Source organism: Manis pentadactyla, chromosome 3 (assembly GCF_030020395.1).
Source record: "Manis pentadactyla isolate mManPen7 chromosome 3, mManPen7.hap1, whole genome shotgun sequence".
NCBI lineage: Eukaryota > Metazoa > Chordata > Mammalia > Pholidota > Manidae > Manis > Manis pentadactyla.
This window is the reverse complement of record NC_080021.1, coordinates 113,274,892-113,298,549: the sequence shown is the minus strand read 5'-3', so window position 1 is coordinate 113,298,549 and position 23,658 is coordinate 113,274,892. Positions and strand designations below refer to the sequence as shown.

At 38.3% G+C, this 23,658-nt stretch overlaps 1 protein-coding gene across 8 annotated transcripts in view; it reads right to left on the bottom strand.

Annotated features, from left to right (window-relative positions):
• The window catches only part of LOC118924087 (serine/threonine-protein kinase greatwall-like), a 41,659-nt gene that overhangs the window by 6,378 nt on the left and 11,623 nt on the right, over positions 1–23,658 (bottom strand). For 3 of the 8 annotated variants that reach the window (XM_057498290.1, XM_057498292.1, XM_057498295.1), the window contains 7 exons: positions 21,063–21,202; positions 20,282–20,370; positions 10,458–10,564; positions 10,127–10,277; positions 6,706–6,878; positions 3,446–4,588; positions 2,265–2,406 (listed from right to left, as the gene is read on the bottom strand). In XM_057498290.1, coding sequence (XP_057354273.1) covers positions 2,265–2,406; positions 3,446–4,588; positions 6,706–6,878; positions 10,127–10,277; positions 10,458–10,564; positions 20,282–20,370; positions 21,063–21,202 — 1,945 coding nt within the window. The remainder of the gene's footprint in view (positions 1–2,264; positions 2,407–3,445; positions 4,589–6,705; positions 6,879–10,126; positions 10,278–10,457; positions 10,565–20,281; positions 20,371–21,062; positions 21,203–23,658) is intronic. The other 5 variants (XM_057498291.1, XM_057498293.1, XM_057498296.1 and 2 more) reach the window with 3 other exon arrangements.

Sequence of the window (23,658 nt, the reverse complement as noted above, 5' to 3'; positions counted from 1 at the left end):
CAACTTTCAACACTGTGCAGATTATTCCCAAGGCTTAGTGAGTGCTGCCAAGGAATTCTCCTGCGTGCTAAGCAGAAGGAAAACTCACTATAGTCTTAAGAAATTTTCTTAAGCTTTTGTAGAGGGAACAAATATAACAACTAATTATAGGTAGAATGATGTAAATTATTTGAGTTTTAATAAAGTATGGAAGTGAATAACTAATTCTCCATAATTGATCAAGGCATGCTTTATGGAACAGGTGGCATTTGAACTGATGATGAGATGAGGAGAAATCTGACAGGAAGACGACTGGGGACTGGCTTTTCTAAACAAAGTACATGTGTGCACAGTAAGGAAAATCTGAAACTAGATGTGTCTAAAAAGTGGAATGGGAAGCCTGTAAAGAGCTTCTTTGAGAGACGAGGCTGGTGTAAGAGCTAAGCCTCAGACGCCAAGGCCAGTAATCTGGACTTCATTTCGCAGGTAGGAAGGAGCCTCCGCGGTGTTTCAAGGAGGGAAGCAGCATGAACCGTGTTACATATTAAGAGGACAAATTGGTGGCAGTGCTTACAGACAGTAAAATGACATTGAGGGGCCAGAAAGCAAGCTGTTACATTAATGAAAAGGAAAGGCGAGGTTCCTATGGAGCATGTGGCAGAGGTAACACGGTGAGGACAGACACTTCAGAGCTGTAACTGACGTGACTTAAATGCCCAAATGAAGGGACAATGACTGTGTCACTACAAAGATGGTGAAATTGTGAGAGGCGCAAACTAGACAAAACCAGCGCAGTCCCGAGGCTCAGCATCCCAGTGCCCAGAACACTGCTGCCTGGAGGAAGTCAGCAAGTCAGCATTAGAGGTAGATATCTGGGCACCATCCAGAGATGTGACAAGTGGCACCATGGGAGTGATGAGATTAACAGGGAGCACGTGTAGGGAAAAAAGGCAGAAGGCAGGATCTTGAATGTGGATGTTTCGCAGAGAGCAGGGAGGAGCTGAGGAGAGCTGCAGGGCTAAGAGGAATGAGGCTGGGAAGCAGTTGCCTGACATGACCCTAAGGACACCAATGGTGACTGTTACTGATAAAAACGTTTTCACGAAATGGCAACAACAGGACTGCCAGAGCCAAAATCATCAGGCAAAGAGAACAGGCAACCTTGGAGAGGTTAGGTGGTGAAGGGACGACAAGTAGAAACTTATTTTCGGCTTAAGAGGAGAGGCAGCAAAGGAAAACAGAACGTGTGGCGAATGGGGAGGGAAAGATGAGAGAGATGGCCACCAAAGGAGCCCAAAGACAAGGGGAATAATGGACATCAAGGCGGGGAAGAAGAGTTCCTGATGGGGTGAATTATGTCCTCCTGAAAAAAGCAGGTGGATTCTAACCGAACGTGGCAGTTGGAAACAGGAGCATTGCAGATGTACCTCATTAGGTTAGGATGAGGTCCTATTGGAGGGGGGCCGGGGCCCTGGGCCAATACGCCTGGTGGCCGGGTAAGAACACAGCCATGCAATCAGAGAGACACACAGGGAGCGCTGTGTGCAGAGGGGCACTGGGCGGTGCGTCTGCTAGCCAAGGATGCAGAGATGGCTGGCAAACCACCGGAAGCCAGGGAGAGGCAAGGAAGGATTCCCCTGCAGCCTTCAAAGGGAGCACGGTCCTGTGGGCACCTTGACTTCAGACCTTCAGGTTCCAGGATGGTCAGGCAATACATTTCTGTTGTGCTGACCCACCCAGCGTGTCCTAGTTTGTTACAGTAGGCCCTAGGAAACCAATACAGCTCGGCTCAGAATGTGGGCAGGGACAATTCTTCAGAGTGAGGGGGAAAAGAAGGCAGGTGAAAAGGCCATCCTTTTATTCCTATACTGCATTTGGAATGATGGCTCATTTCGGGCTCAGCCCTGCTGGTGAGGGTGAAAGTGACGGTAAGCTCTAAACAGGAAGAGGTTCTGGGGACCAAACCCCAATTTGGTCCAACTTTGTCTGCAGGAGCCCAAAGTAGAGCAGACCTGAGAACACATTTAGGACAAAGATAACAGAGCAGGTAGAAGGTGGGGCCTCTCTGCATCACTGAGGCTGAACCAGAAGGGAAAAAACAAATGGCTGCCTGTTTTCTTTTCCCATAATAACTGCCATATATGTGAGAGAACAGTAGTCCACAAGTTCATTTTCTTTTACTTTAGGTAGTCTGAGTACCAAAGAAATATAAAACAACTTTACCTCAAAAAAAAGCAAGTATAGTGATAGCAAATACTTAAAAACTCAGGACACACATGCCTTACCGTGGGCCCTGCCGAGTAACAGCTCAGGTGCCAGGTAGTCTGGGGTCCCTAGGATTCGCCCATCCTCTACTGGGGCTGCCCCTCTTCTCACGCTCTTCGGGGTTCGGAATGGAGTTCCTAACTTGATTTGATTTGGGGTCTTCTAATTTAAAAGGAGTTTAAGAGGAAATAAACATCTTAAGGCCTTTTATAGTGAACAGAAATGATAAAACCAAAGAAAAGCTAGGTTCCTGGGCCTTAAAGATATACTCAAATCCATGATCAGTTTTGAAAATAGACTCATAACTAATTATAATGAAGGAAAGTCCTGATATCTAATGAAATCAATAGCTTATATAATACCAATTATTTCAGTAAGATCTGGATATGCAAGAAACAATGAAAAAAACCCACAAGAAAAATTTCTTGATAGCATGGATTAATACAAGCTTAAGGGCAGTCACCAAGGGAGGCTGTGGATGACAAATAATTACATTCTTATTACAACACATAAAACAGAACTACACATAAATAACTTCTTATGCTAACCGGCATTTAAAGTTTAAACATATTTTGCCTCACAGGGCTCTGCAAGACCAGTAGGGCCGACACCGTTCTCTCTACAGACAGATGGGAAACTGGCTATGAAGGAGAGGGGTTTCTAAGTCGCTCATGAGGCTCTGCATAGAAAACCCAAGTCTTGTAACCCTATTTATTATACTTTCTATATTATAATGTCTCTCCAAAGGAAGAAAAAAAGGAAACTTTGGATTTATTAAAACAAAGGCTTAGAAAATAAAAACAAAATAAGATTTGAAATACACCTACTTCAACTCTTTTCTACAAAGACAAGAGACAATTTAAGTATGTCCTTAGAGGGCAGTGAAGTGGAGTGGACTTTAACTTTGTATCTCACAGTCACTGGGATCAAGTGAAAATATACAACTGTAATTATGAAAACATGTGACTGAAAATATGTCAAAGTATACAGAGCAACACAAATGAAGGAAGCATTGTGGTTAGGAATAAACATTACTGCCAGCTTTGCTTTCCTGCATTAAGATTTCCAACTATCCATAAATGCCCAGCAAGCAGAAATACACGATTAATATCATATAATCTAGCTGAGAGGCAAGTGCCTGGCCTTAACAGTTTATTTTTCTGAACCCTAAAACACAGAGTGTTAGAAAGTGGTAACATACCTGATGTGGCATATAGGATCTTCCTTTTTGGATAGGGCTTACAGCCATGGGATAGGAGCCACTATAAGCACACGAAAGAGTCATTGCCTGTGAAGAAGAAATACTCATTTTGGATGGTTCTGAGTTACTGGATGCATGAGTGTGACTGTTAAAACTTCGGAAAGCTACAGCATTTCTTTTAGAGAAGGCTCGTATTTCCAACCCCTCCGAAGAAGGAGCTAACGTATTTTGGTTACTGTCTTGGGCAGCAGGATTCTCATCACCTTCTTGCAAGGGACTTTCCTGGCATCTGGGTGATACGGTGAGTAGGTCTTCAATATTTGCTTCTTTAAATGAGGATTCTTTGATGCTTTTATCTGGATCTAAGGACTGCCTTTCTAATGGAATTCCCATTATAGAAATTCCAGGAAAAGATGAATCCGAGTCCATAGAAATATTTTTAGGAGCTCTATCATCATCAGAACATAGAAAACTAGAATTTGAGTAGTCCTTCTTCTTATGCTCGTTGCAGTCTTCATCCAGCTCACACATGAGGTTTTTGGCTATCATTGGGATAGGTGATTTTTCTGGTGTCTGTTGTTTATCAGTAAAAGAATGAACCATTTTCTTATTAACACCATCGTTTCGCTGACCTGTATATACCGATAGCTTAAGGTCCTGGACGTCAGTTGTTAAGCCTGTACTTTGATTTGCACAACAACCTCTCATTTCATTACTATGCTTATGCTCTGTACAATTTTTTTTATTCTGTATAATTTCCTGACAAGGACTGGAGTCAACTAACTCAAAATTTCTTTTCAAGCTTCTTTTCACAAGGTGTTCCTCAGTCACGTCACCAGAATCCACAGCCCACTGATGTGACTGGTGCAAACCAGACTGCCTTGTGTCAGCGTCCATCTTAATATTTAGATGCAGTTCTCTTGCTTCCCAAGAAACCTCCCCAGAGAAGCATTTTTTGGCCAAGTTCACAAAAGCGCTCCCAGAGGAGGGAACAGCGCTGCTGTTGTGGATGGCAGAAAGCCCTAACCCAAGATCCTTCCTGTTGAAACTTTGGCTCTGGGTGGCATTTGTAGAATGTGGACATGAAGGCTTTTCAGTTGTATTCCAGCTCAACATTGTGGAGCCCAGTGTATTGTCACTTTCCTAAGGTGAGAAAAAACTTTTTAGTTATGTGAAGCTGAGATTCTTTTTGTTTTTTGCCTTTTTAAAAAATTGAAGTGTAGTTGATAAACAACAGTCTATTGGTTTCAAGTATACAGCATAGTGACTTGACAGTTATCTACATTATTTAAAAAGAAAAATGCTCACCCCAGCTAGTATAGTTACTGTCTGTCAACAGAAAGATATATATGCTGTATTTTCATTCCCGTGAATAATTTATATTATGATTGAGGTTTTGTGCCTCTCTATCCCCTTCACCTATGTCACCCTAAAGTTGAGATTCCTTAACCTTTAAAACCTCTGTTGACTTAGGTGGGATAAATGACTTCATAAAATATTATGCAACTCATACCTACTTTTCAGTGGAACAAAACAACGGTAACAGAATTAAAAAGCAATACAAACTAGTGTACGTTTATGTACATTATTTTGAGTGAAACACTGGTTTAAAATTCAAATCAACTTTTATAATATATACTTCATAGTGTATTACATGTCATTTAAATAGACCAAAATAACAGGCAACATATTCAAGCAAAATTGGGGATAAGGCAGTATTATGTATGTATCTGCTCTGCAAGGCAGGTATGGATGATTATTCTGAAATGCAAAATGCACCGGGCTTAAAATATAGTTAATGGAAAATTATAGACCAAAAATATTTTAATGTAAACGCATCACTTCTTACAAGTATAAGAAAAACCAAGCTGATGGGATGAAGCTAAACAAATGGTAATTTAAAATGAAGAACCAAAAAAAAAAAAAAAAACCCAAAAGAAAAACAAACCAGGAGTTAAAATCCATGGTCAATAAGATGAATTGATGATGCACTGATAAGAAAATACTTTTCCTAAAAAACTTGAATTCCAAACATCTGCAGGGGCTTGTGTGACCAGAGTTTTGTACCTAATATTGCAAACTGGTGCATGGTCATGAGGATTTTTACAAGATTACTCAATTAGAGCGTCTTCAGTAAACTCTAATAGTCCCTATTTTTGGTATGTGAAAATTACACTTTACTGACTTAGTAATAATAATAATGAGTACTTAGTCATGAAGCAAATGAAAATTCCTGAATTACAACTCACTGAACTGAAAGCAGTACTATAATCCAATCACTGCTTTCCTCAGGTTCAGAGGTGGGAGGAAGAAGGTGAAGCTGTGGATAGTTTGAAATATTATACAATATGCTTCCTTGAATAGAGAAGAAGTGAAATAATAGTAGTAGGAATGGAAATCTGGTTGGTTTATCCTGTGACATATCTTACCTACAGACCAGTCTTTAAGGAGAGAAAGAAAAAAGACCAAGAAACCCTGACTTAAATAAAAAATAATTTGACCTTCTCCTAAAATTCAAATACCCAACAATAATGAATAAACTCATATTATTAAGAATAAGGAGAAAATAGAACACAAATGACTTGATCAAAGGGAATGTTTATTCTTTGTGTTACCATTATTGTAGTCTAACATTACCAGGATTCTATGAAGGAATCTATAAAAATTTTAAATTGTAGTTCCTCTCAGCTTTAGTATTTATTAACCTTAATAGCGTAAAAAAGTAAAAAACAGAGTCTATAAATGAAGTAAAATGAAGTAAATCCGTTCAGCAAGCAATCTCCTTAGGACAGATACTTTTAAAGACACACCTACATTACATCTGTGGTCTACAAGTTATTTCTGACCCAGGAGAGTTACCATTCCATTAAATGAGAAACTGGTGGAAAACAGTGTAGGAGCAAGTATAAGTTCTGAAATAAGATACAGGTTAAAAAAAAGCTCATAAGCTAATGTCTGTGTCATGGTAGGGAATTAAAAAGATATCTATCTAGATGCCTAGAAGCCAAACATTGCTATTGATTTACTGCAAAAATTAAAAAATTTGGATCTCATTATATATCACACAAGAATAATTTCATATCCCAATGAGAAATATTTTGAAAGAATTTGACAGAATATACAGGAAAATGAAGATTACCTTGACTGCCATTATGTAACACTTACATTTCCTTACAGAATTTATACAAAAACATATGAAGTGTTTCTATCATTCCTTTGACATGCATAACTGGTTTTGGGGTGATACACCTCACTCTAACCTGGTGGTCCTTTTCCCATCTGGGACTGCTGTGGCATTCAGATTCCACACTGGATGCGAAGGTGTGGGACTGACTACTGGCACTTGATGTGGCCAGCCTTTTCCTAGACTGGAGGAGATTCGAAGTTAGACACTTCACAGGCATCCTGGGGTTGCACGCAACTGCTTCAAGACCTGTAGGGAAGAGAAAATACTGAAGCTTATGTTAATTCTTCATAATTAAGCTTCTTAATTCTTCACTGAACCTGAGTCTACAGATAACTAGGAAAGTATTAAGTATGCATATCAGAACTATTTCTATGTGAACATTATCCAACCCACAAGGATGGCTTTAGGTGTTTTGGGCATATAAGTTGTGTCCTAATGTTACAAAAAAAAGAACTCTCCATATTCATAAAGTAGAAATCAGGACAAGGGAACAAATTAATAATTAGGAGGAAATCCATTTTAAATATTCATTATCCGACTTAAAACTTCTTGATAAAGGAAATCATCTCACTCATTTGTGAGGAACAAAGGAAAACTGAAGGAACAAAACAGCAGCCGACTCACAGACCCCAAGAAGGGACTAGCGATCACCAAAGGGAAAGGGGTGGGGGGAGAGAGGGAGAAGGGGATTAAGGGGTATTATGATTAGCACACATAATGTAGGGGGGTCACGGGGAAGGCAGTACAGCACAGAGAAGACAAGTAGTGACTCTATAGCATCTCACTATGCTGATGGACAGTGACAGCAATGGGGTGTGGGGGGACTTGGTAATATGGGTGAATGTAGTAACCACAATGTTGCTCATGTGAAACTTTCGTAAGACTGTATATCAATGATACCTTAAGAAAAAATTTAAAAACTTCTGCATAAAGGAGCATTATTGACATGCTACATAGAGCTGAGATACAAGGTTGGAATGTGACCAAATTTACTTAGTTCAATTTGTATTTAAAACTACAGCTTTATTTTAATGGTGAGGGTTATGTGCTTACAGGTGTGAATTACACACATTCATAAGGGAATTTTAAAACAAGTAATAGTAAAGAAGCAAGTAATAGTAATTGGCTAAGTGCAAGCCAGTGCAAGAAGGCAGCGCCATCTACATGACACTTTATCATAGAAATAACAGTGCTAAAAACCGTTGCTCCGGAACTTTATAATTAGACATAATACGAATCATGCTTTCACTGAAGATCATACTATGTGCATGTAAAGATTTCATACGTACATAAAAAGATATGTATATCATTTTTCTTTCCCACAAAGTGTGAACATAATTTTAATCCCAAGTAAGTTCTCTGTCTTATTTATCATTTAATTTATATAATTTAAAAAGTTTAAAAAATGTTTTAATTTAATAAATCTTGGAACTTCAACATTGAAAGAAGAATGTCAAAATCCATCTAAAACAACTGTGTTTTTCACACATAAATCCTCTCAGTGGAATTCCTGAAACTAACAGGACACTGACCCTGATATTTAACAAAACAGCTCAGGTGGTTTTTCCCAGTAATACGGGAACTTGTTTCTAAGTTAATGCCATGTGCATACTGTGCATTTGCTAGTAAGTTTTTTCGGGATCACTGGTCTGACTGGACCATCCCCCTACTTTGGAATTTTGATGGCTCTCCTTTTCGACAGCTTACATTCTATGCTCCCCATGACAACACCTGATCTTTCCCCAGCTACCCGCTAAGCTCCCTTTTCCACTGCACCTGCTACCACTTCTCACATAACACATCGAGTCTCTGTTGTCTGAAGATGGAATATAACTCCATGTGTCCATGCCTTTCTCATGCCTCTATCTGAAATGCCCTTTTGCAATATGCTTAGAGCTATTAAGCTCTGTATTTCTCTTCCTAGGTCCAGTGTGGCTATTGCTCTGTCTTAATTTAGAGCCATTCCTGATTTTTCCAGTTAGCATTTATTACTTTCTGTGCTGTATCACAGTATGCCTCTTGCGGCATTTATTTTACAAGACTGTGACTGTTGTCCCTTTATACGTGTAATCACCACAAAATTACACGTTCTTCTGAGGCGAGGACCTCTCATTCACCTTCATAGCCACTCAAGGGGGCAGCATAATTCTTCACACCTTCCTGCTCTGACTAGATTTAAAAATAACTAAGGAAGATACAATTCCTTCTCCTTAAGAATAAGGCTTAAATAACATCTCCATGTTTTATATTTTAGCAGTTTTCTGTGCATCAAAGATACATATTGTTTTCAGCCATTTTTATTTTCACAGAAGAAACAAGATTGACTGAGTTTGGAGGAAAGGGTCAGTAGATGGAAAATTGTATTTGCAATCAGGACTTGTCTTACCCACTTACTAGCATGTAACTAAATATTTTCAAATATTAGCTTCTCACTTGTAAGAGGAGACAATACTATATAATATATATCTTAGATATGTACAGATTTTAAGACTAATTACTCTTCAGAGCATCATTATTCATATCCCCAAGATGAAGAACATGAGTGCAGAGAATTAAAATGTCCCCTGTTGTTAAGTTATAAAGGGTGAAGATAAGTGCTATGCAAAATGCCCCAATATCCTCCTCTACTATTTGACTTTTGACTTTTATTGTGTGCTGATTTAAAAAATTATATCTTTACTTCAACTATTTCAAAATGTTTTGGAAATAATTTTAATAATGACACAGTGTTAGTTCTACATCCTCTTTTGTAAACTTTCCATTAACCCAGTATGGTAAAATTTACCCAGTGGTCATTCCAATATTATAGCAAATTGAAGAATATCTCATTAACTAGACATTTTATTCTGTTGACACAAAAATCTGCAACGGTCCCTGTCAGAAATGGCACTTACATGACGAAATATAGAATGCCACAGCCTGGTTAAATATTTGCATTTTGATGTTACTCAATTGATATGAGAAATTTAAAAATTCAAAACCATTTTGTTCCTCAAAAGACACACTTAATGGAATGAATTACCATTTTCTTTCTATCTATCTATCTATCTATCTATCTATCTATCTATCTATCTATCTATCTATCTACTATCTATCTATCTATCTATCTATCTATCTATCTATCTATCTATCTATCTAAGTGTCCTAAGTATCATTGATATACAATATTATGATGGTTTCACGCACACAAAACAGCGGTTCAACATTCACCCATATTAGCAAGTCCTCACGCCCTCCATTGTAGTCACTGTCTATCAGTATAGAGAAGTTATAGAGTCATTAGTTGTCTTCCCCATGCTGTACTACTGTCCTAGTGACCTACCTATGTTGTGATTGTGAATAATAGGGCCCCTTAATTACCTTCTCCCTCCCCTCCCACCCTTCCCAACCTTTCCCCTTTGGTAGTAACCACTAGTCCCTTCTCAGTGTTTATAAGTCTATTCCTTTTTTTGTTCCTTCTGTTACACTTCGTTTTTACACTCCATTATACTCACATGATTTTAGTAGTTTGTTAGAATAAGGAGTAGTGTCCTTTGGATCTACAGACATAGCACAAATTAGTTCTTGAGAAAGCTGTGATGTTTCAGAGCTGTGAGTTGAAAGAGCATTTGCAGAGTCTTGATTTTTTCCTGCAGCTGGTGTGAACTGTTATAAAGAGAAAGACAAAAACAAATGCTAAGATCTACTTTATAAAACACCACATAAGTAGGTAATCTGTTAAAGTAACTTAACATGCTTGTTATTTAAAAAAAGAAAAAGGATTTTTAATTATGAATGGTAATCATGAAAGGGCATGTTATGTGGTTTTTCTTATCAAGTACTTACAAAGCCCAAAGAGCTGATGAGAGACAGTATCTGTCCTGGGGTTCTTGAATAATCTTGTCTAGGTTTAGCCATTGATGGTGTAGTAAGGATGTCCATTATATTGATATCTATATATGGGAAGCAAAGTATATGAAATTCTTCAAAAGTGTCAACTGCCATTTTGATTTAAGTCAGTAATCGTCTGTTCTGAACTTTGCTCCTCTTTCTACAGTATTAACTTATCTACAGAATTGGCTTGTGCAAAATAAATGTACCAGGGAAGCCACCATGCCATAGAGTAAACATATGTAATTGAACAGAGAAAATTAAATACTGTATTATCTCTCTTATGTAAGGAGTCTAAAAAAACAAAAGAAAACAAAACCAATCTCACAGAAAATGAAATGATGGTTACCACAGATGGGGTGGTGGTGGGAAAAATGGGTGAAGGGGATCGAAGAGTAAAACAATCTTTTAAATTAAAAAATTTTTAAAGATAAACATTTCCCTATTAAAAAACTTCATTGCTCTGATAGAACAGTCTTGCTCTGGAATGAAGAGAATGCAGTGTATTGACCCAAAGTGTTAGCTTTTTACCGTGTACTTAGTTACTAAAGAGTGTTATCTAACTGGAAACAAAATAATTCCTGGTAAATCATATATTAGAAAAGAAGGTGGTAAAAATAAAAGCTAAGAAAGGAATCAAGATATTAGGAATATAAGTTAAATTTGAACATCAGAATCTATTTAAGGAATTAATATAAATTATGGGCCCCTCATTTTAACTAACATAAGTGTAGGTCAAGATAAAATTGATGCAGATTTTCATCAGGTTTCAGTGCATAACACTGTAAAGTAATTGAACATTCACACATAGTATCGTACTATATTCTTTAGATTTCAACAAAAGTAAGAGAAGTGTAATATTCTGTATGTGGCCTAAGACTTTAAAAGGTACACTGAAAGTTTGAACTTAACAAATTTCCTTTCTACCTCACATTGATGAAATAATGAACAGGTAACAATAAACATCTTAAAGAATGTTTTTCAATTAAGTGTTAAAAAGTATTATGACAATGATATATGGGATATGATTCCAAAAATACAGGCAAAAAGCAAAAATAGAAAAATGGACATCAAGGTTAAAAACATTTGCACATCAAAAGAAAGAATCAATAGAATGAAAATACAACTTAGACTGTGAGAAAATATTTGCAAGTTACTTATCTGATAAGAGGTTAATATAGAGAATACATAAAGAAGTATAACTCAGTAACAACAAAACATTAATAATCTAATTAAAAAGTGGACAAAGGACTTAGATAGACATTTCTGCAAAGAAGATATACAAATGTCCAACATGCTTATGAAAAAATGCTTATGAAAAAATGCTCAACATTAGTGATCAATAAAAATAATTCAAATCAAAACTTCAGTGAAATATACTTCACACCCATTAGAATAGCCATTATCAAAAAAGAATATAAATGTTGGAGAAACTGGGACACTTGTGCATTGCTGGTAGTTATGTGAAGTAGAGCAGCCCCATTAAAAAGACAAAGGAAGTTCTTCAAAAGCTTTAAAATAGAATTACTATACAGTTCAGCAATTCCACACTGGGTATATCCCTGAAAGAAATGAACGCAAGGTCTCTGAGAGACGTTTACACATTCATGTTCACTGCAGCACTATATGCAAGAGCCAAGAGGTAGAAGCAATCCACATGTCTACTGACAAGTGAATGGATACAGAAAATGTTTGGCCTTAAAAAAAGAAGGAAATCCTGGCTCATGGCACAAGATGGATGAACCTTGAGGACATGACGCTAAGTAATACAAAGTCACTCACAAGAAGATCTGTACTGCATGATTCTACTTTCATAAGGTAATCAAACTCACAGATTCAGAAAATAGATTGTGGTTGCCAGGACTGGGGCAGTGGAAAATGGGGTAGAGACTTTAGTTTAACAAGACAAGAAAGTTGTAGAGATCAGTTGCACAGAAATGTGAATGTAGTTAACACTACTTTACTGTATACCTACAATGGTAAATATGGCAAATTTTGTTATGAGCTTTGTTTAACACAATCAAAAAAGAAACAAAAGAAACCAAATTCAGAAATGTCTATATTTTGTTCAAAATGATTGTCATAGCGCTTATATTAACTTTAATGCAGAACATTTGTGAGCGATCTTTAAATCATGAGATGTGAATGAAAAATAAGAAACTTGCAATATAAAAACAATTAAAAATCATCAATAAATCTCCCTAATACACAATATTCCTCATTTGAGATTTTTTCCCCAATATATATATATTTTTTTAGTTTTTTAATTTTGATATCATTAGTCTACAATTACATGAGGAACATTATGTTTACTAGACTCTCCCCTTCACCAAGTCCCGCTGACAAACCCCATTACAGTCACTGTCCATCAGCATAGTAAGATGCTGAAGAGTCACTACTTGTCTTCTCTGTGTTGCACAAGCCCTCCCCGTGCCTCCCCCCACATTATACATACTAATCGTAATGCCCCCTTTCTCCACCCCCCTTATCCCTCCCTTTCCACCCATCCTCCCCAGTCCCTTTCCCTTTGGTAACTGTTAGTCCATTCTTGGGTTCTGTGTTTCCGCTGCTGTTTAGCTCCTTCAGTTTTTTCTCTGTTCTTATACTCCACATATGAGTGAAATCATCTGGTACTTGTCTTTCTCCGCCTGGCTTATTTCACTGAGCATAATACCCTCTACCTCCATCCATGTTGTTGCAAAAGGTAGGATTTGTTTTCTTGTTATGGCTGAATAATATTCCATTGTGTATATGTACCACATCTTCTTTATCCATTCATCTACTGATGGACACTTAGGTTGCTTCCATTTCTTGGCTATTATAAATTGTGCTACGATAAATGTAGGGGTGCATCTGTCTTTTTCAAACTGGGCTGCTGCATTCTTAGGGTAAATTCCTAGAAATGGAATTCCTGGGTCAAAGGGTATTTCTATTTTGAGCTTTTTGAGGAACCTCCATACTGCTTTCCACAATGGTTGAACTAATTTACATTCCCATCAGCAGTGTATGAGGGTTCCCCTTTCTCCACAACCTTGCCAACATTTGTTGTTGTTTCTCTTTTACATGGTGGTGGTCCTTACTGGTGGGAGGTGATCTCTCATTGTGGTTTTAATCTGTATTTCTCTGATGACTAGCCATGTGGAGCATCTTTTCATGTGTCTGTTGGCCATCTGAATTTCATCTTTGGAGAACTGTTCAGCTCCTCTGCCCATTTTTTAATTGAATTATTTGCTTTTTGTTTGTTGAGGTGTGTGAGTTCTTTATATATTTTGGATGTCAACCCTTTATCAGATCTGTCATTTATGAATATATTCTCCCATACTGTAGGGTGCCTTTTTGTTCTATTGGTGGTGTCCTTTGCTGTACAGAAGCTTTTCAGCTTGATATAGTCCCACTTGCTCATTTTTGCTTTTGTGTGCCTTGCCCCGGGAGATATGTTCATGAAGAAGTAGCTCATGTTTATGTCCAAGAGATTTTTGCCTATGTTTTTTTCTAAGAGTTTTATGGTTTCATGACTTACATTCTGTTCTTTGATCCATTTTGAATTTACTTTTGTGTACGGGGTTAGACAATGATCCAGTTTCATTCTCTTACATGTAGCTGTCCAGTTTTGCCAACATCAGCTGTTGAAGAGGCTGTCATTTCCCTATTGCATGTCCATGGCTCCTTTATCATATATTAATTGACCAAATATGTTTGGGTTAATGTCTGGAGTCTCTATCCTGTTCCACTGGTCTGTGGTCTGTTCTTGTGACATTACCAAATTGTCTTGATTACTGTGGCTTTGTAGTAGAGCTTTAAGTTGGGGAGCGAGATTCCCCCCACTTTATTCTTCCTTCTCGGCATTGCTTTGGCTATTCGGGGTCCTTGGTGGTTCCATATGGATTTTAGAATTATTTTTTTCCAGTTCGTTGAAGAATGCTGTTGGGATTTTGATAGGGATTGTATTGAATTTGTAGATTGCTTTAGGCAGGATGGCCATTTTGACGATATTAATTCTTCCTAGCCAGGAGCGTGGGATGAGTTTCCATTTGTTAGTATCCTCTTTAATTTCTCTTAAGAGTGTCTTGTAGTTTTCAGGGTATAGGTCTTTCACTTCCTTGGTTAGGTTTATTCCTAGGTATTTTATTCTTTTTGATGCAATTGTCAATGGAATTGTTTTCCTGATATCTCTTTCTGCTATCTCATTGTTAGTGTATAGGAAAGCAACATATTTCTGTGTATTAATTTTATATCCTGTGACTTTGCTGAATTCCGATATTAGTTCTAGTAGTTTTGGAGTGGAGTCTTTAGGGTTTTTTATGTACGATATCATGTCACCTGCAAATAGTGACAGTTTGACTTCTTCTTTACCATCTGAATTCCTTGTATTTCCTTGTTTTGTCTAATTGCCGTGGCTAGGACCTCCAGTACTATGTTGAATAACAGTGGGGAGAGTGGGCATCCCTGTCTTGTTCCCGATCTCAGAGGAAAAGCTTTCAGCTTCTTGCTGTTCAGTGTGATGTTGGCTGTGGGTTTATCATATGTGGCCTTTATTATGTTGAGGTCCTGGCCCTCTACACCCATTTTGTTGAGATTTTATCATGAATGGATGTTGAATTTTGTCGAATGCTTTTTCAGAGTCTATGGAGATGATCATGTGGTTTTTGTCCTTTTTGTTGATGTGGTGGATGATGTTGATGGATTTTTGAATGTTGTACCATCCTTGCATCCCTGAGATGAATCCCACTTGATCATGGTGTATGATCCTTTTGATGTATTTTTGAATTCAGTTAATATTTTGTTGAGCATTTTTGCATCTCTGTTCATCAGGGATATTGGTCTGTAATTTTCTTTCTTAGTGGCGTCTTTGCCTTGTTTTGGTATTTGGGTGGTGTTGGCTTCATAGAATGAGTTTGGAAGTATTCCTTCCTCTTCTATTTTTTGGAAAACTTTAAGGAGAATAGGTATTATGTCTTCTATGTCTGATAACATTCTGTGGTAAATCCACCTGTCCCAGAGATTTTGCTCTTTGGTAGATTTTTGATTACCATTTCAATTTTGTTGCTGGTAATTGGTCTGTTTAGATTTTCTGTTTCTTCCTTGGTCAGTCTTGGAATGTTGTATTTTTCTAGGATGTTGTCCATTTCTTCTACGTTTTACTGCTTGTTAGCATATAGATTTTCATAGTATTCTCTAATAAGTCTTTGTATTTCTGTGGGGTCCGTCATGATTTTTCCTTTCTCGTTTTTTATTCTGTTGATGTGTGTATATTCTCTTTTCCTCTTAATAAGTCTGGGTAGGGGCTTACCTATTTTTTTAATTTTGTCAAAGAACCAGCTCTTGGTTTCATTGATTTTTTTCTATTCTTTTATTCTTTTCAATTTTGTTTATTTTTTCTCTGTTCTTTATTATGTCCCTCCTTCTGCTGACTTTGGGCCTCAATTGTTATTCTTTTTGCAATTTCAATAATTGTGACTTTAGACTATTCATTTGGGATTGTTCTTCATATTTGAAATATGCCTGGATTGCTATATATTTTCTTCTTAGTGCTGCTTTCACTGCGTCCCACAGAAGTTGGGTCTTCGTACTGTTGTTGCCATTTGTCTCCATATATTGCTTGATCTCTATTTTAATTTGGTCATTGATCCATTGATTATTAATAAGCATGTTGTTAAGCCTCCATGTGTTTGTGAGCATTTTTGCTTTCTTTATACTATTTATTTCTAGTTTTATACCTTTGTGGTCTGATAAGTTGTTTGGCAGAATTTCAATCTTTCTGAATTTACTGAGGCTCTTTTTGTGGCATAGTATGTGGTCTATTCTGGAAAATGTTGCATGTGCACTGGAGAGGAATGTATATCCTCCTGTTTTTGGTTGTGTAGTTCTGTAGATGTCTATTAGGTCCATCTGTTCTAGTGTGTTGTTCAGTGTCTCTGTGTCCTTACTTATTTTGTTTCTGGTGGATCCGTCCTTTGGAGTGAGTGGTGTGTTGAAGTCTCCTAAAGTGAAAGCACTGCATTCTATTTCCTCCTTTAATTCTCTTAGTATTAGTTTAATGTATGTTGGTGCTCCTATATTGGCAGCATATATATTTATAATGGTTATATCCTCTTGTTGGACTGAGTCCTTTATCACTATGTAATGTCCTTCTTCATCTCCTGTTACTTTCTTTGTTTTTAAGTCCATTTCCTATGATACTAGTACTGCAACACCTGCTTTTTTCTCCCTATTGTTTGCATGAAATATCTTTTTCCATCCCTTGAATTTTAGTCTGTGTATGTCTTTGGGTTTGAGGTGAGTCTCTTGTAAGCAGCATAGAGATGGGTCTTGCTTTTTTATCCATTCTGTAACTCTATGTCTTTTGATTGGTGCATTGAGTTCACTTACGTTTAGGGTGATTATTGAAAGATATGTACTTATTGCCATTGCAGGCTTTAGATTCGTGGTTACCGAAGTTTCAAGGTTGGCTCCTTTACTATCTAACCGTCTAAGTTAACTCACTTATTAAGCTATTATAAACACACTCTGATGTTTCTTTCTCTCCCTTCCTATTCTTCCTCCTCCATTCTTCATATGTTAGGTGGTTTATTCTGTACTTTTTGTGTTTCCTTTGACTGCTTTTGTGAGTAGTTGATTTTATTTTTTGCCTTTAGTTAGTATTTGTTTGTTCTGCTTTCTTTGCTGTGATTTTATTTTCTCTGGTGACATCTACTTAACCTTAGGAGTACTTCCATCTAGAGCAGTTCCTCTAAAATACCCTGTAGAGGTGGTTTGTGGGAAGCAAATTCCCTTAACTTTTGCTTATCTGGGAATTGTGTAATCCCTTCTTCACATTTAAATGATAATCGTGCTGGATACAGTACTCTTAGTTCAAGTCCCTTCTGTTTCATTGCATTAAATATATCATGCCATTCTCTTCTGGCCTGTAAGGTTTCTGTTGAGAAGTCTGATGATAGCCTGATGGGTTTTCCTTTGTAGGTGACCTTTTTTCTCTCTCTGGCTGCCTTTGAAACTGTCCTTGTCCTTGATCTTTGTCATTTTCATTATTATGTGTCTTGGCATTGTCCTCTTTGGGTCCCTTATGCTGGGAGTTCTGTGGGCCTCCATGGTCTGAGAGACTATTTCCTCCCCCAGTTTGGGGAAGTTTTCAGCAATTATTTCTTCAAATACACTTCCTATCCTTTTTCTCTCTTCTTCTTCTTCTGGTACCCCTATAATGCGAATATTGTTCCATTTGGATTGGTCACACAGTTCTCTTAGTATTCTTTCATTCCTGGACACCTTTTAATTCTCTCTGCCTCAGCTTCTCTGTGTTCCTATTCTCTGATTTCTATTCCATTAGTGGCTTCTTGCACCTCATACAGTCTGCTCTTAAGTCCTTCCAGAGATTGTTTTAGTTCTGTATTCTCCCTCCTAACTTGATCCTTTAGCTCTTCCATATTTCTCTGCAGGTCCATCAGCATGGTTATGACCTTTATTTTGAATTCTTTGTCAGGAAGATTGGTTAAATCTATCTTCCCAGGCTCCTTCTCAGGGGTTGTCTGGGTGATTCTGAACTAGATCATATTCTTCTGCCTTTTCATGGCTATAGAGGTCTTGCTTGCGGGTCCCCTTGCCCTCCTAGAACAAAGTCCATGGGCAGTTGGCATATGTGTTAGGTGGGCTTCCTCTGCTGGTTACTTGCACATGGGGAGCAGCTTCTGCTTTTATTTCTTGAACCAACGTGGGCTGGGCAACCATCGGGGCAGCCCAGAGTCCCGCAGGGAGGGGCAGGCACACCGGGTGTGCTCTCCTGTGAGAATGGCAACCCTTAGCGCCTTATCCCGGCTTCCTCTGTCTGTGTGCATGGGCAGGGCCTCTGAGTCTGGCCAGGGCAGCTGTGGAAGCAGCTCTGGGCGGTTACTGTGGGTGTGGCAGCTCTCAGGCTGCTTCCCTGCTGTGGCGGGGCGGCGCTGGAGGGGGAATGGACGGGAGGCTGTGTATCGCCGTGAGGGGCTTCAGAGCTGCGCTGCTTCCCAGGGGGCTGGAGTGCCTGAAGTTCCTCGGGATTCGCAGCTGCAGGGCTAAGTGTGCTGGGACGCTTCTATCCTGCTGTGAAGCCCCTGCCTCTTTAGGACTTTCAAAAAGTACTTGCTTTTCTTTTGTCCCAGGGTTGCCGGCTGCGGCATCATGCTCAGAGATTTTACTGTTCCGTTTCCCTAATATCCAGCACACCACACAATGTGTGTCTGCACTCCTGGTCCGTATGACTAGGGCTGGGTATTTAGCAGTCCTGGGCTTCCACTCCCCGCCGCTCTGAATCCTCTCCTCCTGTCAGGGAGGTGGGGTGTGGGGGGCGCTTGGGTCCCACCGGGCCGCGGCTTGTATCTTACTCCATTTGTGAGGCGCTGAGTTTTCGCAGATGTAGATGTAGCCTGGCTGTTGTACTGTACCTTCTGGTCTCTCTTTCAGGAATAGTTGTATTTGTTGTATTTTCAAAAATACATATGGTTTTGGGAGGAGATTGCCCCTGCCCTACTCACTCCGCCATCTTGGCTCCTCCCTTTTCCAATATTTTATCTGCAACCTGGGGAGTTATATTTGCTGCACAATTTAAAAACTGGCAGGTTTTAGAAAGGCAATGTGATAAACATACAGCATAGCATGGAACATCCCTAGTGGCATCTCGTCTAGCTACCTGTATTCAAATATCCATGTACTCATACATTCACGGAAAGTATGCATCATCAAGTGAAGTGGGATTAATAAAAACTATGAACAGTCTATATCAGCTCGTTAGGTTTTACCTAACACATGAAAAACTTTAAAGTATTCAACGCTTTTTGAAATTTGTCCTTATAGACAAAGAATTGTAGATCTGTACTTTTTTTCAAATAGTTATAATCCCATGGTTTATAATTTGTAAGCTCAATTTTGAATTCCACCATTCAGTTATTTCTATCCACTACCATTCAATACATAATGCACTATGACACCAAGTAAATGAGTTATCATTTATCCGTGTTTCTTTGATAAATGTATGTAATTTCTAGTTTTCCCAATTAGAAACAATGCCCCTACAAATAATTTTGTTCACATATATTGTTCCTTCAAATGCTTTCCTTAGAATAAGTGCCAAAATACAGGTTGCTTGGTCAAAAAGAATTAAAGCCTTTTGTTTCTTAAAACACACTGGTAAATATCCTTTGCAAAGCACTATGCTAATTTACAATGTCTCTAGTAAAACTTACTGTGCTTTTTAGTCTCATTAACATTGGATCTCCAGTTCTCCTTTTTTGGGGGCCAGCTTAATAGTGTATTAAGGTATACATTATTTTTTTAAAATTAACATTTCTCTCATCACTAGTAGTGAAATCAATACATTCTCGTGTGTGTGTGTGTGTGTGTGTGTGTGAATTCTGTGTTCATTTTCTTTGCCTGTTGTTTATCATGTGTATTTGAATAAGTTCTTTAAGGGTTAACTTTTTATCATGTTATAATTATTTTACTCATTTTATTGATGTTTAACTGGTCAGAACAAATTTTAGTAGGAATAAAAAGTCATAAGAACAGAAACTGAGTTCTTTTTGAAGATCCAAAGATCTTTGAGGACCTTTGAGCATTCAAGAATATTTATTCTCATTTTTCATCTTTAACTGAAAAAACTACCATTACACCTCTCTAGACTATCTTGGAACAAATAATCATCAAATTTTATTCATTATAAACTAAAAATGCAAACAGTGGAAGTTAATGAAGCATAGCATCTAAAATTTGTTGGATTTTTAAAAAGGTAACTTACCTGCTGTTTTTCTTACCTCTATTCAAAGTAACTTTGGAAAGGCCAAAATCTGTTAGTTTAATATGACCTTCGTTAGAAATTAGCATGTTATCTGGTTTCAAATCCCTGTGCATACAAAAGACAAGTAGCAGATAACTAAAAAACAGCTAGTGTTGCTAACAGAATTACCAGGGAAAAAAATAGAAGGTTACAGAAGAATCAAATCCTATTTATTTTCCCTAAAATAAGGTACTCATTGGTGGGTTTCAAAGTGCAGAAAACAACTCTCAAAAGCAAACCATCTTTTGTATGTTTGAATCTACAAGCAAGTTAATGGATTTAATGCTAGATTATCTTTGGCATTACTCATTACAGACTCCATTAAAATAAATAAGCTTCATCAGATAAAATAAACCATAAGCCTGGTCAAAATCACATTTACCTCTTTCAAGGAGGGTAAGATTAAGCCTTAAGAGAAAAGCCACATAACCTGATTTTCTTTGCACCAAGCAAAACACTGTAAATCACCTGGGAGTATAAAATGTAGCACTTGGCATGATGGTAAAGGAGTGGAGAAAAGATGCAATATTCTTCAAAATAAAATGGCACCCCACAGTCAAAACAACAAATTGAAAAAACACATGGAGACGAAAAAAACAGTTGACTGTATTTCTAAACTCACAGAAGTTACTACTAAACTTTAGATAACCCAGGTAAATAGGCAAGTGGTAATGCAAATATTTAAGACTCAAATATCTGATACATAATTTGATATACTATGCTTTTTAGTAATAGTTTGGAGAAAAGTCAGTCTTTACCTGTGGATGATTCCATGTCTGTGAAGATAGTCTAGAGCCAATGCTACCTCAGAAATGTATTTCACAGCCATTTCTTCATCAAAATAACCATATATATGAAGGAGGGACTTGACATCCCCACCAATAAGATATTCCATTACCTATCAAAAGGGAATATAAATGTGGCAAACAAAACCACTACTATTAAATTTAATGTGAGCATATTTTTAGCATAGTTCTACAATAGATACATTTTCTTGGTATTACTCAGTATAAATTAATTCCAGGTTTGCTCATGTTGCCACAGGTTTTTCATTTAAATTAAGCTGTTTAAGAATTCAGACTTACAGAAAAGGTATCATAATAGTAGAACGATATCCCATATACTCTTCCATCTAGATTCACTAGTTCTTAGCATTTTGCCACATCTGCTCACTCTTCCTCTCCACATATATGAATATGAAGTAAATATTTACACTAATCACTAATTATGTTAGAAATAAACATAACAACATAATAATATCATTAATCTAAATTTCTTACATGCATGTTTTTTTGTTCAGAATAAGCAGTTTAAAAAATATGGCAACATTAGAAACTGGTATTAATATATATCTTTTAAATTCTTGCTGAAGAGGCGGAAAAAAGATGGCTGTGTGAGTAGTGTGGTGGAAAACTCCTCCCAAAACCACATATATTTTGAAAATACAGCAAACACAACCATTCCTAAGAGAGTGACCAGAAGTAACAGTATACCAGCCAGTCTACATCTGTGAGAACCCAACATCTCACAGAAAAGGGTAAAGTACAAAGCCATGACCCAGCAGGACCCGAGCACTCCCGCCACTGCAGCACACTGGCAGGAGGAAAAGAATCAGAGCAGGGAGGGAGAGGAAGCACAGGACTGCTCAATACCCAGCCCTAGAAATATACCCCAGGAGCACAGACCCACACTGCACAGTGTTCTGGAGATAAGAGGGGAAGAAAAGCAAAGTCTGAGACTAAGATTGCGAATAGGTTCCCACAACTGGCTGTCCTAGGACAAAAGAAAAACAGGCGCTTTAAAAGACATCTCTTTTAAAGGGGCAAGCGTTTAGGAGAAGGAACAGGTGGACAAAATTGTCCTGGAACACTCAGCCCAGCAAGCTGGGAAGTTACAGAAGCTTCAGGCGCCCTAACCCCCTGGTTGGCAACACAGCCCCAAGGCCCCTCACCACGACAAGCAGCCTGCTGTTCCTTCCACCGTGCTGGCACCTGCGAGCAAACCGGCTATCCCGGCCATTGCGGCAGACCAGCCGGAGGGCAGCCTGGCCTACAGCAACTATCCAGCTTAACGCAGAGGCTTCTCCCTGCGCATGGCTAATGGGCCCAGACCCAGAGGCTGCTCCCTGCACACGGTTGACCGGCAAAGACTGCAGAGATGGGCGCTGAGACGAGGAAGCATGAAACAGCTTTGTTCTTGCGGGTGCTGCGCCTCTCGACTGTGACCCCTGCCATCACCCTAGGTCATCCCAAGGGCAACCCCATCCACAGCAGTTTAGGGGATTAACCCACAGGTTGCTCCATGCGCGTGGTTAACTGGCACCAACAGCGGAGAGAGGCATGGTGACCAGCAAGCAGGAAGGGACTTTTTCCTCCCAGCTGACACCTGCGCCACTCGCCTGCCACCACTCCCATTGCTCCAGGACTATGAAAAGGAAGAACCTTGTTCAATCCAAAATCCCTCAAACACCAGAAATCGGGTTTGGTGAGACTGAAATCACAAATCTTCCTGAAAAAGAATTCAAAATAAAAGTCACAAGCATGCTAATAGAGCTACAGAAAAATATTCAAGAGCTTATGGACAAATTCAGGAGGGAGATAATGGAAATGAAACAAACAATGGAGGAATTTAAAAGCAGATTAGGTGAGGTAGAGGAGACAGTAAATGAAACAGAAATCAGAGAACAGGAATACAAAGAAGCTGAGGGAGAGAGATAAAAAAGGATCTCCAGGAATGAAAGAATATTAAGAGAACTGTGTGTCCAATCCAAACAGAACAGGTGGACAAAAATGCATTACAGGGGTACCAGAAGAAAAAGAAGAGATAAAAAGGGATAAAAAGTGTCTTTGAAGAAATAATTGCTGAAAACTTCCACAATCTGGGCAAGTAAATAGTCTATCAGGCCATGGAAATCCACAGATCTCCCAACACAAGGGACCCAAGGAGGACACCAAGACATAACAATAATTAAAATGGTGAAGATCAAGGACAGAGTATTAAAAGCAGTCAGAGAGAGAAAAAAGATCACATACAAAGGAAAACCCATCAGGTTATCAGCAGACTTCTCAGCAGAAACTGTACAGGCCAGAAGGCAGTGGCATGATATATTCAATGCAATGAAACAGAAAGGCTTGATCCAAGAATACTCTACCAGCAAAATTATAATTTAAATTTGAAATAGGGGTTAAGCAATTCCCAGGTAAGAAAAAATGAGGAAATCTACCTCCCACAAACCATCTCTACAGTGTATTTTAAAGGGACTGCTCTGGATGAAGTGTGCCTAAAACGAAATAGCTGTTAGCAGAGAAAATAAAACCACAGAAAAGAAAGTAGACAAACTAAATACTAACCAAA